A 14699-nucleotide genomic window follows, 5' to 3' on the forward strand; every position below is an offset into this window, starting at 1 on the left:
CCAGAAGAGGGAGTGCCCTAATGCCATTGTTAGTGTTGGCTCCTTCAGTTACTGGGCTCTGTGGCTCAGTAAGCCATTTGTCACGGGGCACAAGCTGCTGTGTTTGGGGACTTAGGCTGCAAGGCCCTGACATCCAGCTGATGGTGGGACGGATGCCCTGCCTTCCAAGGGAGTCCACCAGACATCCTCTTACTCTAGAAATAATGGGTAACAGTGGTAGCAAAGATAAGAATCATAGTTTACTTTTGTGATGACAAAATATTCTTCCATTCTGGGGGCATGTTTATCATGACATTTTTGTGTTCCTTCTCTGTAACACTTTAAGCACCAAGATTGCAGGAGGCTCTCGTCAGGATATCTGGCTCCCACTTCCTATCTCCAAGGTAGCTTCAAGGGCTTTGTTTTCATAAAATGGGAGTTGGTGAAGTTTATTAATCAACTAATTCAGCGGGATATAATTAAGATGAGCTGATTTGAAATGCATATTCAAGGGCAAAACTCTCATTTTCAGTTAAGGACATTGTATCTTCTTAGTTTATTTAGGATGCAGTAATAAAATACCATGGATTAGGCAGCTTATCAACAGCAGAATTTTATTCCTCACAGTTCTGGAGGCTGGTTGTCTGAGATCAGGGTGATGGTATGGTTGAGTAAGGGCCCTCTTCTGGGTTATAGACTCCTCATTGTATTCTCACATGGTGGAAGGGGTTGGGGAGCTCCATGAGATCTCTTTTATAAGGACACTAATCCCATTCATGAGAGCTTCATCCTCAGGACCTATTCACCTCCCAAAAGTCCCATTTCCTAATATCAACACATTGAGCATTAGGATTTCAATATATGAATTTTAGGAAGGACACACATTCAGATCACATCAATATCTATTATCTTTAAATTTAGGGAAATAAATTACAGCTAGACTGTAATTTATAATAAATTATAATATTATAATATAATAAATAAATAATAAATTATAACAGGACTTCCCTGGTAGCTCAGTGGTAAGGAATCCACCTGAAAATGCAGGAGGTGCAAGTCTATCCCTGGATTGGGAAGATCCCCTGGAGAAGGAAATGGCAACCCACTCTAGTGTTCTTGCCTGGGTAGTTCCATGGGCAGAGGAGCCTGACGGGCTACAGTCCAAGGGGTGGCAAAAGTCAGACACGACTTGCAACCAAATAATAACATAATTATAGTTAGGAATTATCATAAGGTTCTGAGATGTTGATTAATTAGTAGCACAAAATGTGAATGTTAGGATGATGATAGTTAATAATATGACTGGAAAAACTACAATCAAACCTATCTCTAATATTCACTGTATTTAAATTTACTTCAAAACCTATACTTTTTTCTTCTCAGCAATGCTAAGGTTGTGTTGCATGTTGGAGACTTATTTCGTAGCATTTCAGACATTAGAACCAGGATGAATGCATGGAAGATTTTACCCTCTGGCAAGTTACGGAGGGTTAAGTTCATTCCCTCTACTATGTGACAGTCTTGGAAATAGTTGAAGACTAAGTGTCCTATGTAATCTTCTTTCATTTGGGTGAAGCATGCCTAGTTAAAGTTAAAGTCTTTCCACAAATAATTTCCAGACTGCTTACCAGCCTGGTTGCTCTCAATTCAGCAACACATAATTAAGCCAATATTTTCTGAACCCATGCCAGGTGAGAAACCCAGAGGCATGTGAAATGAAGAGTACCTGGCCTTTGTCATCAGGGAGCCTACAGATTAATGGAGGATGCATACATTTATTGGTGAATTTTGTTTTCTATGAGTTCTTCTGATTTACCACCCAGCATATTGTATATAATAATTTATTTCCCTATTTGTCTACATTACCAGATTATATGATTCTGGAGGAGTGGAATTAGTACATCTCAGAATGTCCAGGGTTTAGAATAAGATCCAACTCAAATGTTTATTGAGTGTTATTTGTATATAATCCCAATTTAAGACTCAGCACCATGATGTAAAAGTGAACAATAACTGTTGGTAAGAATGTAAATTGATACAGCCACTATGAAGAACAGTATGGAAATTCCTTAAAACACCAGGAATAGAACTACCATATGGCCCAACAATCCCAGTACTGGGTGTATACCCTGAAAAAACATAATTGAAAGAGATGCATGGACCCATGTTCATGGCAGCACTTTTTACAATAGCTAGGACTGGCACCCCTCTCCAGTACTCTTGCCTGGAAAATCCCATGGACGGAGGAGCCTGGTGGGCTGCAGTCCATGGGGTCGCTAAGAGTCGGACACAACTGAGTGACTTCACTTTCACTTTTCACTTTCATGCATTGGAGAAGGAAATGGCAACCCACTCCAGTGTTCTTGCCTGGAGAATCCCAGGGACGGGGGAACCTGATGGGCTGACGTCATGGGGTCACACAGAGTCGGACACGACTGAAGCGACTTAGCAGCAGCAGCAGCAGCAGGACATGGAAACAACCTAGATGTCCATTGACAGATGAATGGTAAAGAAATTATGGTACACATATACAATGAAATATTACCCAGCTATAAAAAAAGAACACATTTGAGTCAGTCCTAATGAATTGGATGAAATGGCACCCCACTCCAGTAGTCCTGCCTGGAAAATCCCATGGACGGAGGAGCCTGGTAGGCTGCAGTCCATGGTGTCGCTGAGAGTCGGACACGACTGAGCGACTTCACTTTCATTTTTCACTTTCATGCATTGGAGAAGGAAATGGCAACCCACTCCAGTGTTCTTGCTTTGAGAACCCCAGGGACGGGTGGGCTGCCGTCTCTGGGGTCGCACAGAGTCAGACACGACTGAAGCGACTTAGCAGCAGCAGCAGCAGCAGCAGCAGAGCCTATTATACAGAGTGAAATAAGTCAGAAAGAGAAAGACAAATATTGTCTTTACATTGAAGAGCTTACTATGATACTGTAAACAGTTACACACACACACACACACACACATACATATACACAGGAAGTATGGGCAGGTGGCAGGGTTTCCACATATTCCTTATGCTTTTCTTCCTTTCATTAACCAGCTCTTAGACACAAAATGTCAAAATGATGCTTTTTAAAAAGGGGAAAGACAAATATTAATGCATATGTATGGAATCTAGAAAGATGGTACTGATGAACCCATTTTCAGGGCAGCAATGGAGATACAGACATAGGTAACAGACTTATGGACCCAGTGGGGGAAGAAGGGGGTGGGGTGAAATGAGAGAGTAACATGGAAACATACATTACGATACAGTAATTATACATAGCAAGTGGGAGTTTGCTATGTGACACAGGGAACTTAACCCATGTTCTGGAACAATCTAGACGGGTGGGATGGGGTGGGAGGTGAAAAGGGGGTTCAGGCGGGAGGGGACATATGTATACCTGTGGCTGATTCATGTTAGTGTACAACAGAAACCACAATATTGTAAAGCAATTATCCTCCAGTAAGAAAACAACTTTTAAAAAATGAGCAATAAGGTACTACAGGGACATTAAAGAGGAGAAAATTGTTTCTAAGCTCTAAAGAATCACAATTGCACCCTCCAATTTTCCAATGGCCTTTTTATAATGGGCATAATGCCTAAAAAGCCTCCTTACAGGAACAATCGTATTATGACTTCCTTTATCTTAAATTTCTACATATATTTTAAATGTAGCTGAGATATAGGTACATTGTGGTCTATTATACTATTCAGTATTTTCTCTACATTTGTATAATTTAAAAATACTCATTGAATAAGTTTAAGAAACACTATCTCACTGAGTAACACTAAATATTTAAAAATACATTTGAAGGAAATATCACCCATGTTCTCAATGTAAGTTTAAGAAACACTATCTCATTGAGTAACACTGAATATTTAAAAATACATTTGAAAGAAATATCACCCAAGTTCTCAATGTCAAAATGTCAAGGCATCCCACCCTTGATGCTTTATAAAAAAAAAAAAAGCTCATTTGAATTTTAACAAGCTATAAATTCACTTTAACTGGTGTACACCCCTCACTGATCCATCTTGACTTTGTTATTTATACTTCATAATGACGTATTATTAGTATAATATATATTTCTTTGGAAGGAATGATGCTAAAGCTGAAACTCCAGCACTTTGGCCACCACATGCGAAGAGTTGACTCATTGGAAAAGACTCTGATGCTGGGAGGGATTGGGGGCAGGAGGAGAAGGGGACGACAGAGGATGAGATGGCTGGATGGCATCACTGACTCGATGGACGTGAGTCTGAGTGAACTCCGGGAGTTGGTGAGGGACAGGGAGGCCTGGCGTGCTGCGATTCATGGGGTCGCAAAGAGTTGGACACAACTGAGCGACTGATCTGATCTGATCTGATCTTATCTGATACTTTAATATTACTTTTTTAGATATAGTGACAATCAAAACAAATAACAATTTATTCAATATCTAGAAGGCTCATATCACAGGGTATTGTGTTGTAAGTAGGGTTTGTATATGCAGAAAAATACAATCTTTAAGTGCACTATAGAGATTTTATTTTTTGAAGGTCATGATATATCTAGACAGTTTACCCTTGAAAAATACTTCACTTTGTGTGATCAAATGTTAGAATAAACAGCTGGAAAACATAGTTAAGTTCAGATTAGTCACTCAGTTGTATCTGACTCTTTGTGACCCCATGGGCTGCAGCATGCCAGGCCTCCTTGTCCATCACCAACTCCTGGAGTTCACTCAAACTCATGTCCATTGAGTGAGTGATGCCATCCACCATCTCATCCTCTGTCGTCCCCTTCTCCTCCTGCCCTCAATCTTTCCCAGCATCAGAGTCTTTTCAATAAGTCAGCACTTAGCATCAGATGGCCAAATATTGGAGTTTCAGCTTCAACATCAGTCCTTCCAATGAACACTAAGGACTGATCTCCGTTAGGATAGACTGATTGCATCTCCTTGCAGTCCAAGGAACTCTCAAGTCTTCTCCAACAACACAGTTCAAAAGCATCAATTCTTTGACACTCAGCTTTCTTTATAGTCCAACTCTCACATCCATACATGACTACTGGAAAAACCGTAGTCTTGACTAGATGGACCTTTGTTGGCAAAGTAATGGCTCTGTTTTTTAATATGCTGTTTAGGTTGGTCATAACTTTCCTTCCAAGGAGCAAGTGTCTTTTAATTTCTTGGCTGCAGTCACCATCTGCAGTGATTTTGGAGCCCAGAAAAATAAAGTCAGCCAAGTTTCCACTGTTTCCCCATCTATTTTCCATGAAGTGATAGGACTGGATGTCATGATCTTCATTTTCTGAATGTTGAGCTTTAAGCCAACTTTTTCACTCTCCTTTTTCACTTTCATCAAAAGGCTCTTTAGTTCTTCTTCACTTTCTGCCATAAGGGTAGTGTCATCTGCATATCTGAGGTTATTGATATTTCTCCCGGCAATCTTGATTCCAGCTTGTGCTTCATCCAGCCCAGCGTTTCTCATGATGTACTCTGCATAGAAGTTAAATAAGCAGGGTGACAGTATACAGCCTTGACGTACTCCTTTTCCTATTTGGAACCAGTCTGTTGTTCCATGTCCAGTTCTAACTGTTGCTTCCTGACCTGCATACAGATTTCTCAAGAGGCAGGTCAGGTGGTCTGATATTCCCATCTCTTTGAGAATTTTCCACAGTTTCTTGTGATCCACACAGTTAAAGGCTTTGGCATAGTCAATAAAGCATAAATAGATGTTTTTCTGGAACTCTCTTGCTTTTTCGATGATCCAGTGGATGTTGACAATTTGATCTCTGGTTCCTCTGCCTTTTCTAAAACCAGCTTGAATATCTGGAATTTCACAGTTCTCATATTGTTGAAGCTTGACTTGGAGAATTGTGATCATTACTTTGCTAGCATGTGAGATGAGTGCAGTTGTGTGGTAGTTTGAGCATTCTTTGGCATTGCCTTTCTTAGTGATTGGAAAGAAAACTGACCTTTTCCAGTCCTGTGGCCACTGCTGAGTTTTCCAAATTTATGGGCATATTGAGTGTGGCACTTTCACAGCATCATCTTTTAGGATTTGAAATAGCTCAACTGGAATTCCATCACCTCTGTTAGGTTTGTTTGTAGTGATGCTTCCTAAGGCCCACTTTGCATTCTAGGATGTCTGGCTCTAGGTGAGTGAACACACCATCATGATTACATGGGTCATGAAGATCTTTTTTTTTTGTACAGTTTTTCTGTGTATTCTTGCCACCTCTTCTTAATATCTTCTGCTTCTGTTAGGTCCGAACCATTTCTGTCCTTTATTGAGCCCATCTTTGCATGAAATGTTCCCTTGGTATCCGTAATTTTCTTGACACGATCTCTAGTCTTTCCCATTCTTTTGTTTTCCTCTATTTCTTTGCACTGATCACTGAGGAAGGCTTTCTTATCTCTCCTTGCTATTCTTTTGAACTCATATTCAAATGGGTATATCTTTCCTTTTCTCCTTTGCTTTTCCCTTCTATTCTATTCACAGCTATTTGTAAGGCCTCCTCAGACAGCCATTTTGCTTTTTTGCATTTCTTTTTCTTGTGGATGGTCTTGTTCCCTGTCTCCTGTATGATGTCATGAACTTCCGTCCATAGTTTTCAGGTACTCTGTCTATCAGATCTAGTTCCTTAAATCTATTTCTCACTTCCACTGTATAATCATAAGGGATTTGATTTAGGTCATACCTGAATGGTCTAGTGGTTTTCCCTACTTTCTTCAATTTAAGTCTGCATTTGCCAATAAGGAGTTCATGATCTGAGCCACAGTCAGATCCCGGTCTTATTTTGCTGACTGTGTAGAGCTTCTCCATCTTTGGCTGCAAAGAAAATAATCAGTCTGATTTCATTGTTGGCCATCTGGTGATGTCCATATGTAGAGTCTTCTCTTGTGTTGGTGGAAGAGGGTGTTTGCTATGATCAGTGCATTCTCTTGGCAAAACTCTATTAGCCTTTGACCTGCTTCATTCCGTATTCCAAGGCCAAATTTGCCTGTTACTCCAGGTGTTTCTTGACTTCCTACTTTTGCATTCCAGTCCCCTATAATGAAAAGGACATCTTTTTTGGGTGTTAGTTCTAGAAGGTCTTGTAGGTCTTCATAGAACCGTTCAACTTCAGCTTCTTCATCATTACTGGTCAGGGCACAGACTTGGATTACTGTGATATTGAATGGTTTGCCTTGGAAATGAACAGAGATCATTCTGTCATTTATGAGATTGCATCCAAGTACTGCATTTCAGACTCTTTTGTTGACTATGATAGCTATTCCATTTCTTCTAAGGGATTCTTGCCCACAGTAGTAGATATATGGTCATCTGAGTTAAATTCACCCATTCCAGTCCATTTTAGTTCCCTGATTCCTAGAATGTCGAAGTTCACTCTTGCCATCTCCTGTTTGACCACTTCCAATTTGCCTTGATTCATGGACCTAACATTCTAAGTTCCTATGCAATATTGCTCTTTATAGCATCCTTTTTACTTCCATCACCAGTCCTATCCACAACTGGGTTTTGTTTTTGCTTTGACTCTGTCTCTCCCTTCTTTCTGAAGTTATTTCTCCACTGATCTCCAGTGGCATATTGGGCACCTACCGACCTGGGGAGTTCATCTTTCAGTGTCCTATCTTTTTGCCTCTTCATTACTGTTTGTGGAATTCTCAAGGCAAGAATACTGAAGTGGTTTGCCATTCCCTTCTCCAGTGGACCAGGTTTTGTTAGAACATACCCTGGAGAAGGAAAGGGCAACCCACTCCAGTACTCTTGCCTGGAAAATCGCATGGACGGAGGAGCCTGGTGGGCTATAGTCCATGGGGTCTCAAAGAGTCGGACACAACTGAGCGACTTCACTTTCAGGTAAGCTTTCTACAAAAATTATTGAATATCTCCCCAGTCACTACACTAGTGCTAAGGATACAGTCATGACCCCTGTCCCATATTGCATTGGAGCCTAGTGACAAAAGCAGACATTAGTCAACTAACCTGACATATAAATATAGAACTATAGCTGTGAAAAGAGCTGTGAATGAGAGGAACATTGTATTTGGGAACACTGAATAGGAAGATTTGTTCCAGTCTGATTTCTCCTTTGAGAAATTGAGCATTGACTAAACTTGAAGTATGCGTAGAGTAAACGTAGAGAAATAAGGGATGAGGAGAATGGTGTCCTTAGCCAAGAATGTAGGGAAAGCTTCTGAGGCAACAAGGAGTCAACTGTGTGTGAGGCAAAGAAGATATGGATGGAGGTAAAGAGATGAGACCATCCGAAAGGAAGATAGGGACCAGACCGTGCCATAACTGAAATATGTTAAGGGGTCTGTCCTTAATTCAAAGACAATGGGAAGCCATTGGGAGGGTGTGTGTGTGTGTGTGTGTGTGCGAGAGAGAGAGAGAGAGAGAGACATAGTGTGTTTGGAAGCAATCTTTCTGGCTAATATCTGGATTGGAGAGGAGATGCAATTAAGAGATGACTAAATAAATTCAGGGAACAGATGATACTTTCTGTTGTGGATATGGGCTTCCCAGGAGGCACAGTGTTAAAGAATCTGCCTGCCAAGGCAGGAGACACAGGATCTTCTTCCTCCCTGGGTCAGGAAGATCCCCTGGAGGAGGAAATGGCAACCCACTCCAGTATTCTTGCCTGGAGAATCCCATGGACAGAGGAGCCTGGCAGGCTACAGTCGATGGGGTCGCAAAGAGTCGGACTCTACTGAGCACATGTACACACAAGTTCAGGGAACAGATGATGCTTTCTGTACTGGGGATAGAGAAAAACAGACAGATGCAGGAGATAGAAGGTGAAATCGACAGGTCTCAGTAGAGATGGAATTAGGGTGAGGGGTATGTCATGATTGTCTGCTGGGTTTCTGACTGTGGAGAGTGGATAGTTTCCCAGTTGCTCTTCCAGTTGATCCCCAAGTGAGGCTGCTTTTGCAGTGCTGCTCTCAGCTCCCTCTTCTACACTCTCTCCTTTGGTGGCCCTTTAATTTTCAAGCTTTAGCTCCCATTTTGACAAGATGTTGCCCAAACCTAAAATGCTGTTTACTCCAGAGAGCACAAGTTGGTGGCCCATTTGCCAGAGAGCCATGCTTTGTTTATCCTTCAATATTCTTTTTAATTTTAAAATACAAATTATAAAACATTTAAAAATCAGAAACTTTTACATAAAAATCCATGTTTATAACTCTCTAAAATTTGGAAACCCTATCGACACTGAACCCGTATTCTCTCATGTCCACAGTTGATTGGCACTAGTGGCAGCTGATCCTGTGAGGCTAAGCACGTATTTTCCACTTTGCCATAGTCTCTGGCATCCGGGCACCTGGCCAGCACATCCACTGAGCTCTTGTTTGGTCACTGCAGGCATTGGCCTTGAAACCTCAGATTTAGTCCAATCACCTCAGGATGTAGAGTGTGCCAAGGAGAGTAGGTGCCTTCGTGAGCATCATACCACTAAAAACCAACTGAACCAGTGCTCAAATCTCAGAGTCTTTCCACTCCCTGTACCGATTTATACTAATGCTGAAAACTTCAGCCTCCAACACTTGGCAGTTGGCATCATAGCAATTGTTAGGCTGAGATATCTGACCAGTTGAATCAGAGGCATTTTACGTTTACGTATCTGAATTCCTTATTTTTAATAGAGGTTTACATATATTTTAAATCATATGAAAAGTCCAACTATTACTATATAAAAGCTTGCTCATATCACTGTTTTTTGTTGTTTTTTTCTCTCTAGAACTCTTAGAACGATCTCTAGCCCTTTTAAACAAAAGTCAAGAACTCACTGACTTCATAGAAAAAATCAAGAGTGATGGACCTAATGTAAATGCTGAGATGATTCAGGGAGCTCAAAACAGCTGCCTGAAGATCGACAGTCTCCTTGAACTTCTCCAAGACAGGAGGCGGCAACTAGACAAGTACCTGAAACAGCAGCAGCAGGAACTGAGTCAGGTTCTGCAGATGTGTCAGTGGGACCAGCAGGAAAGTCAGGTAACCCGAAGGGGCACTGATGTTATCCTGACCTTGGCTAACGAAATTGGCTTGTTATGTGGATGATCTGTTTCCTGGGACAGTTTTTCAGTTGTCATGGTCAAATCCTCTGGTCTTTGATCCAAAGTACCATGTTGTTTTCCCAAGCACGTAATATAAAAACAAAGATTGTATTTCTTCTTCTTATAATCCTCATTTTTTTAAATGGGAAGATATCCACTAGCAGTTTTGAAAGTGACTAGGTCCTATTGTTGGATTCTCTTTCTTGCTTCCATCCAGGTCACTACTTTTAGATACATTTTTTTGAAATTAGGAAATGTTCGTTGTGGTTTTCTTGAATGTTGGAGATGTGTGATGGTGCTGAATTGTAGTAGACTGTTGCTAATGCCAGTGAAAGTCTATCCGCCTGAAATAGAGATAATGTTCTTAGAGGAATATTCTGATACCAATGAAGAAATATAACCTTGGCCTATGGTTGGATGCTCAGTGGTTGGAGGGATTCGGGGTGGGAGGTTGATGAGTTGCAGGCTTGTTAGAGCTCACTACCCAGACTGTAGGCCCAGCACTGGTCATTCATCACTGTGCTTGCTGTATGTTCCTTGTGTCCCAATCACTTGAGAGCAAGAGTGGATACAGCTCTGTGCAAAACCCCAGCTCAAATAGGTAGGATATTTACTGCTGTGTTTAGAACTGCCCCAGTCCCATGCTTTAACCCATACAGATTAAGTGGAAGGAATTTTTAGGGAGAAATGATGTGGAAGGAGGTATCCTGGTCTAGATGCATAAGAAAGGGGTCTCTTCATATACTTTATATTATTGCTCCAGTCTAAATTGGAGAGATTAACATAGAGATGGTAACAAATATGAGTCCAGGAGAACTGGTTCTTCTTTAAAGCTGGAAAAACGAGGATTTAAATGACAGTTAACCTTTCAAGTAATACTTATTGAGCACCCACTCTTTGCTGTACTGCTGTGCTTAGTCGCTCAGTCATGTCTGACTGTTTGTGACCCCATGGACTGTAGTCTGCCAGGCCTACCTACTGTATACCAGATCCTACTGTAAGTACTGCGGATACACAACATACAAGATAGTCTTTTTCCTCTAGGAATTTTCCTTCAATGCATTTCCTTAGGAATTTTCCTGCTAATCCATTTTCTAATGCTTAACTGTCAATAACCTCAGCCCTATTGACAGTTGCTGCTAGGTAATTCCTTTGAGAGGCTGTCCTGGGCACTCTAGTGTGTTGAGCAACATTCTATCTATCAGATGCCAATAGAATATACTCTAATTGTAAAAACCAAAAAGGTCTCCAGACATTGCTAAATGTCCCCTGGGGGGCAAAATTACCCCCAGATGAGAACCACAGTTCTAGTACTTTTTGTTGCTATTGTTCAGTTGCGAAGTCATGTCTGACTCTTTGTGAGCCCATGGACTGTAGCCCTCCAGGCACCTCTGTCCATGAGATTTGCCATCTAGAATACTGAAGTGGGTTGCCATTTCCCCTTCCAGGGGTACGATAATAAACAAATGAACAATGACAAGTGCTATAAAGAAGATTAACTAGGGCAGTGAATTTTGCCTTTTGTTGATCTACTTTTAATCAGAGAAGGAATCATAGAAGGCCTCTCTGAGGAGGTGTCATAGGACGACCCAAATGCAGGCATCTCCAGACACATAGGCATCTTGCATTTCGTCACCTCCTCCTCTAAGTCACTATATATGTCTCAGCCCGTCTCCACTTTCAGCCCTTTTGCCTTGGCTACCATTTGCTGTCCTGCATCTGCTGTGCTTTGCCTGCTAAGCCACAGCCCTTCCCCAATTTAGTTCTTCCCCCACCACACCTTTACATGCTCATTACCCAGAATTCTTTTATCTAATGCAGTAGTCTTTAACTGAGAATTCTGGCACAGCAAGGGATTTCCTGGTGGCTCAGACAGTAAAGCGTTTGTCCACAATGCAGGAGACCCTGGAACAATCCCTGGGTCAGGAAGATCCTCTGGAGAAGGAAATGTTAACCCACTCCAGTATTCTTGCCTGGAAAATCCCAAGGGTGGAGAAGCCTGGTGGGCTACAGTCCATGGGGTCACACAGCATTGAGCACAACTCAATGACTAACACTTTCACTTTCACTTTCTGGCACAGCAAAGGAGAATTAATGCTCAGGACAAGAAAAAACATAAAGCTGTTTATCAGACAACCATTTCCAGAGTTCCTTGACCTCCCTATTCCATGACACTCTACCCCTCTCCTCTTTGGCCTTCTCTTTCTCCCCTAATCCTGACCTGAAGCCATGTTCCCAGAGATGCTGTTCACTTAAAAAGAAACTTATTTTCTTTCTATTGAATTCATAACGCCTAACCCCTAACTCTAGTGCTTCCAAGAATGCATTAAAAGCTCCTCTAACTTTATCATGTAGAGTAGTTTATCCCTTTTAAACTACAACCTCTTATCCAGAGACATTCTATCTGCAAAGAGGCTTTCAAAACACAGAACAGTTTCCCAAGAATGAAAAAGCAGCTACTGTAAGTTTTATTTATTTTTAAGGTAGTAATTTTGCCTTTCTGCTTTGAGACTATGACAATAATCATCCACTTATCCTCTGCAGTAAAAAATAAATAACCACATGAAGATTCAAAATGAACTATCTAATCTAGTCATGTGCTTAAGGGAAATCTAGATACCATGCCAACCCCAGAAAGCAGAAAGATGTCTTGATAACTAAAGTAAGAGATTACAGAAGGTTTTTGATTTGGTGAGTTGTTCTCTAACTTACATTGCTTCATATTTTGGGTACTTTTTGAGGGAGTGCTTTTTTAAATAGAATTTATTTATTAGAGAAGTTTTAGGTTCATAGCAAAATTGAACAGAAAGTACATGATATCCTCTGTTCCCACACATGCACAACCTCTCCCACTATCAACATCCCCCAACACAGTGGTATATTTGTTGTAATTGATGAACCTACACTGACACATTATTATCACTCCAAGTCCATAGTTTTCACTAGGGTTGACTCTTGGTGCAGTACATTCTATAGGTTTGGAAAAATATGTAATGACATATATCAACCATTTAGTACACAAAATATTCTGCTGCCCTAAGAATCATATATGCTGCACCTATTCATTCCACTCTGCCTAATCCTTGGCAAAAACTGATCTTTATACTGTCTCCATAGTTTTGCCTTTTCCAGAATGTCATATTACTGAAATTGTATAATATGTAACCATTTCAGATTGTCTTCTTTTGCTTATTAATATGCATTTAAGATTTATCCATTTTTTTTATGACTTGACAACTCATTTCTTTTTAGCGCTGAATAATATCCCATTGTCAGTCACCTACTGATGGATAACTTGGTTGCTTCTAAGCTTTGACCATTATGAATAAAGCTGTAATAAGTATTCCATGTGCAGGTTTTTGTATGGACATAAGTTTTTAATTCATTTGGGTAAATACCAAGGAACACAATTGCTAGATGATATATGCTAAGAGTATGTTTATAAGAAATGGCCAAACTGCCTTCCAAAGTGGCTGTACCACTTTCAACAGAGAGTTGCTGTTGTTCCATGTCCTTGTGAGCACTTGATGCTATCCGTGTCTTAGACTTTGGCCACTCTGATAGGAGCATAGCAGTATCTCATTGTTGTTTTAACAAGTCTAATCTTTAAATTGGAAATAATAACAATTCACAGACTTGTTCTAAGGATTGAATTCAATAACATGTGTAAAGCATGGAGCACAATGCCTACTATTTTAAAAGATGCTTAATAAATATTAGTTTTCTTGTCATCGCTGTTCTTGGATATACCTTACAACTTATGAATTTTTTCTCTTTTCATTTCTATTCATCCCCCTGAGTTTAGCGTTACTGTTGTTACATGTGTCTAAGTCTCTTAAAACTATTTAGTTTTTAGAGGCTGCCATAGGTATAGTAAGGCTTTAAGAATTCACAGTTGTGGTTACAAGAACCAGGCTTTCATTTAGACTCTACTCTTAATAGTCTAGAACCAAAATCAATTTAGTAATTATCTTAAGGATAAATTTTAAGTAAAACGGGTCTATTTCCAAAATATACAAATAACTCATACAGCTCGGTATCAAACAAAACAAAACAAGAAAACAACCCAATCAGAAAATAGGCTGAAGATCTAAATAGATATTTCTCCACAGAAGACATACATCTGGCCAACAGGTACATGAAAAGGTTCTTGCTCAGCATTGCTAATTATTAGAGAAATGCAGATCAAAACAACAGAGAGGTATCACCTCAAACAAGTCACAATGATTGTCACCAAAGAGTCTAAAAATAGTAAATAATGGAGAGGATATGGAGAAAAGGGAACCCTCCTACACTGTTGGTTGGAGTGTAAATTGGTTCAGCCACCATGGGGAACAATCTGGAGGGTCCTTAAAAAACTAAAAGCAGGGTTAACATGTGATCCAGCAATCCCACTCCTGGGCATGTATCTGGAACAAACTATGATTTGAAAAGATACATGCACCCCAGTGTTCATGTTGTTGTTCTGCCAGTAAGTCTTTGTGACCCGATGGACTGCCGCATGCCAGGTTTCCGTGTCCTTCACTATCTCATGGAGTTTGCTCAGATTCATGTCTATTGGGTCCTTGAAGCTATCCAACCATCTCATCCTCTGCTGCCCTCTTCTCCTTTTGCCTTCAGTCCTTCCCAGCATCAGGGTCTTTCCCAAAGAGTCAGTTCTTTGCATCAGGTGACCA

At 40.6% G+C, this 14699-nt stretch overlaps 1 protein-coding gene across 11 annotated transcripts in view; it reads left to right on the plus strand.

Annotated features, from left to right (window-relative positions):
• The window catches only part of CCDC141 (coiled-coil domain containing 141), a 213691-nt gene that overhangs the window by 62494 nt on the left and 136498 nt on the right, over positions 1 to 14699 (plus strand). For all 11 annotated transcript variants that reach the window (XM_044932914.2, XM_044932920.2, XM_044932926.2 and 8 more), the window contains exon 5: positions 9708 to 9961. In XM_044932914.2, the coding sequence (XP_044788849.2) occupies positions 9708 to 9961 (254 nt within the window). The remainder of the gene's footprint in view (positions 1 to 9707; positions 9962 to 14699) is intronic.

The sequence above is a fragment of the Bubalus bubalis genome, chromosome 2, assembly GCF_019923935.1.
Source record: "Bubalus bubalis isolate 160015118507 breed Murrah chromosome 2, NDDB_SH_1, whole genome shotgun sequence".
Taxonomy (NCBI): Eukaryota; Metazoa; Chordata; class Mammalia; order Artiodactyla; family Bovidae; genus Bubalus; species Bubalus bubalis.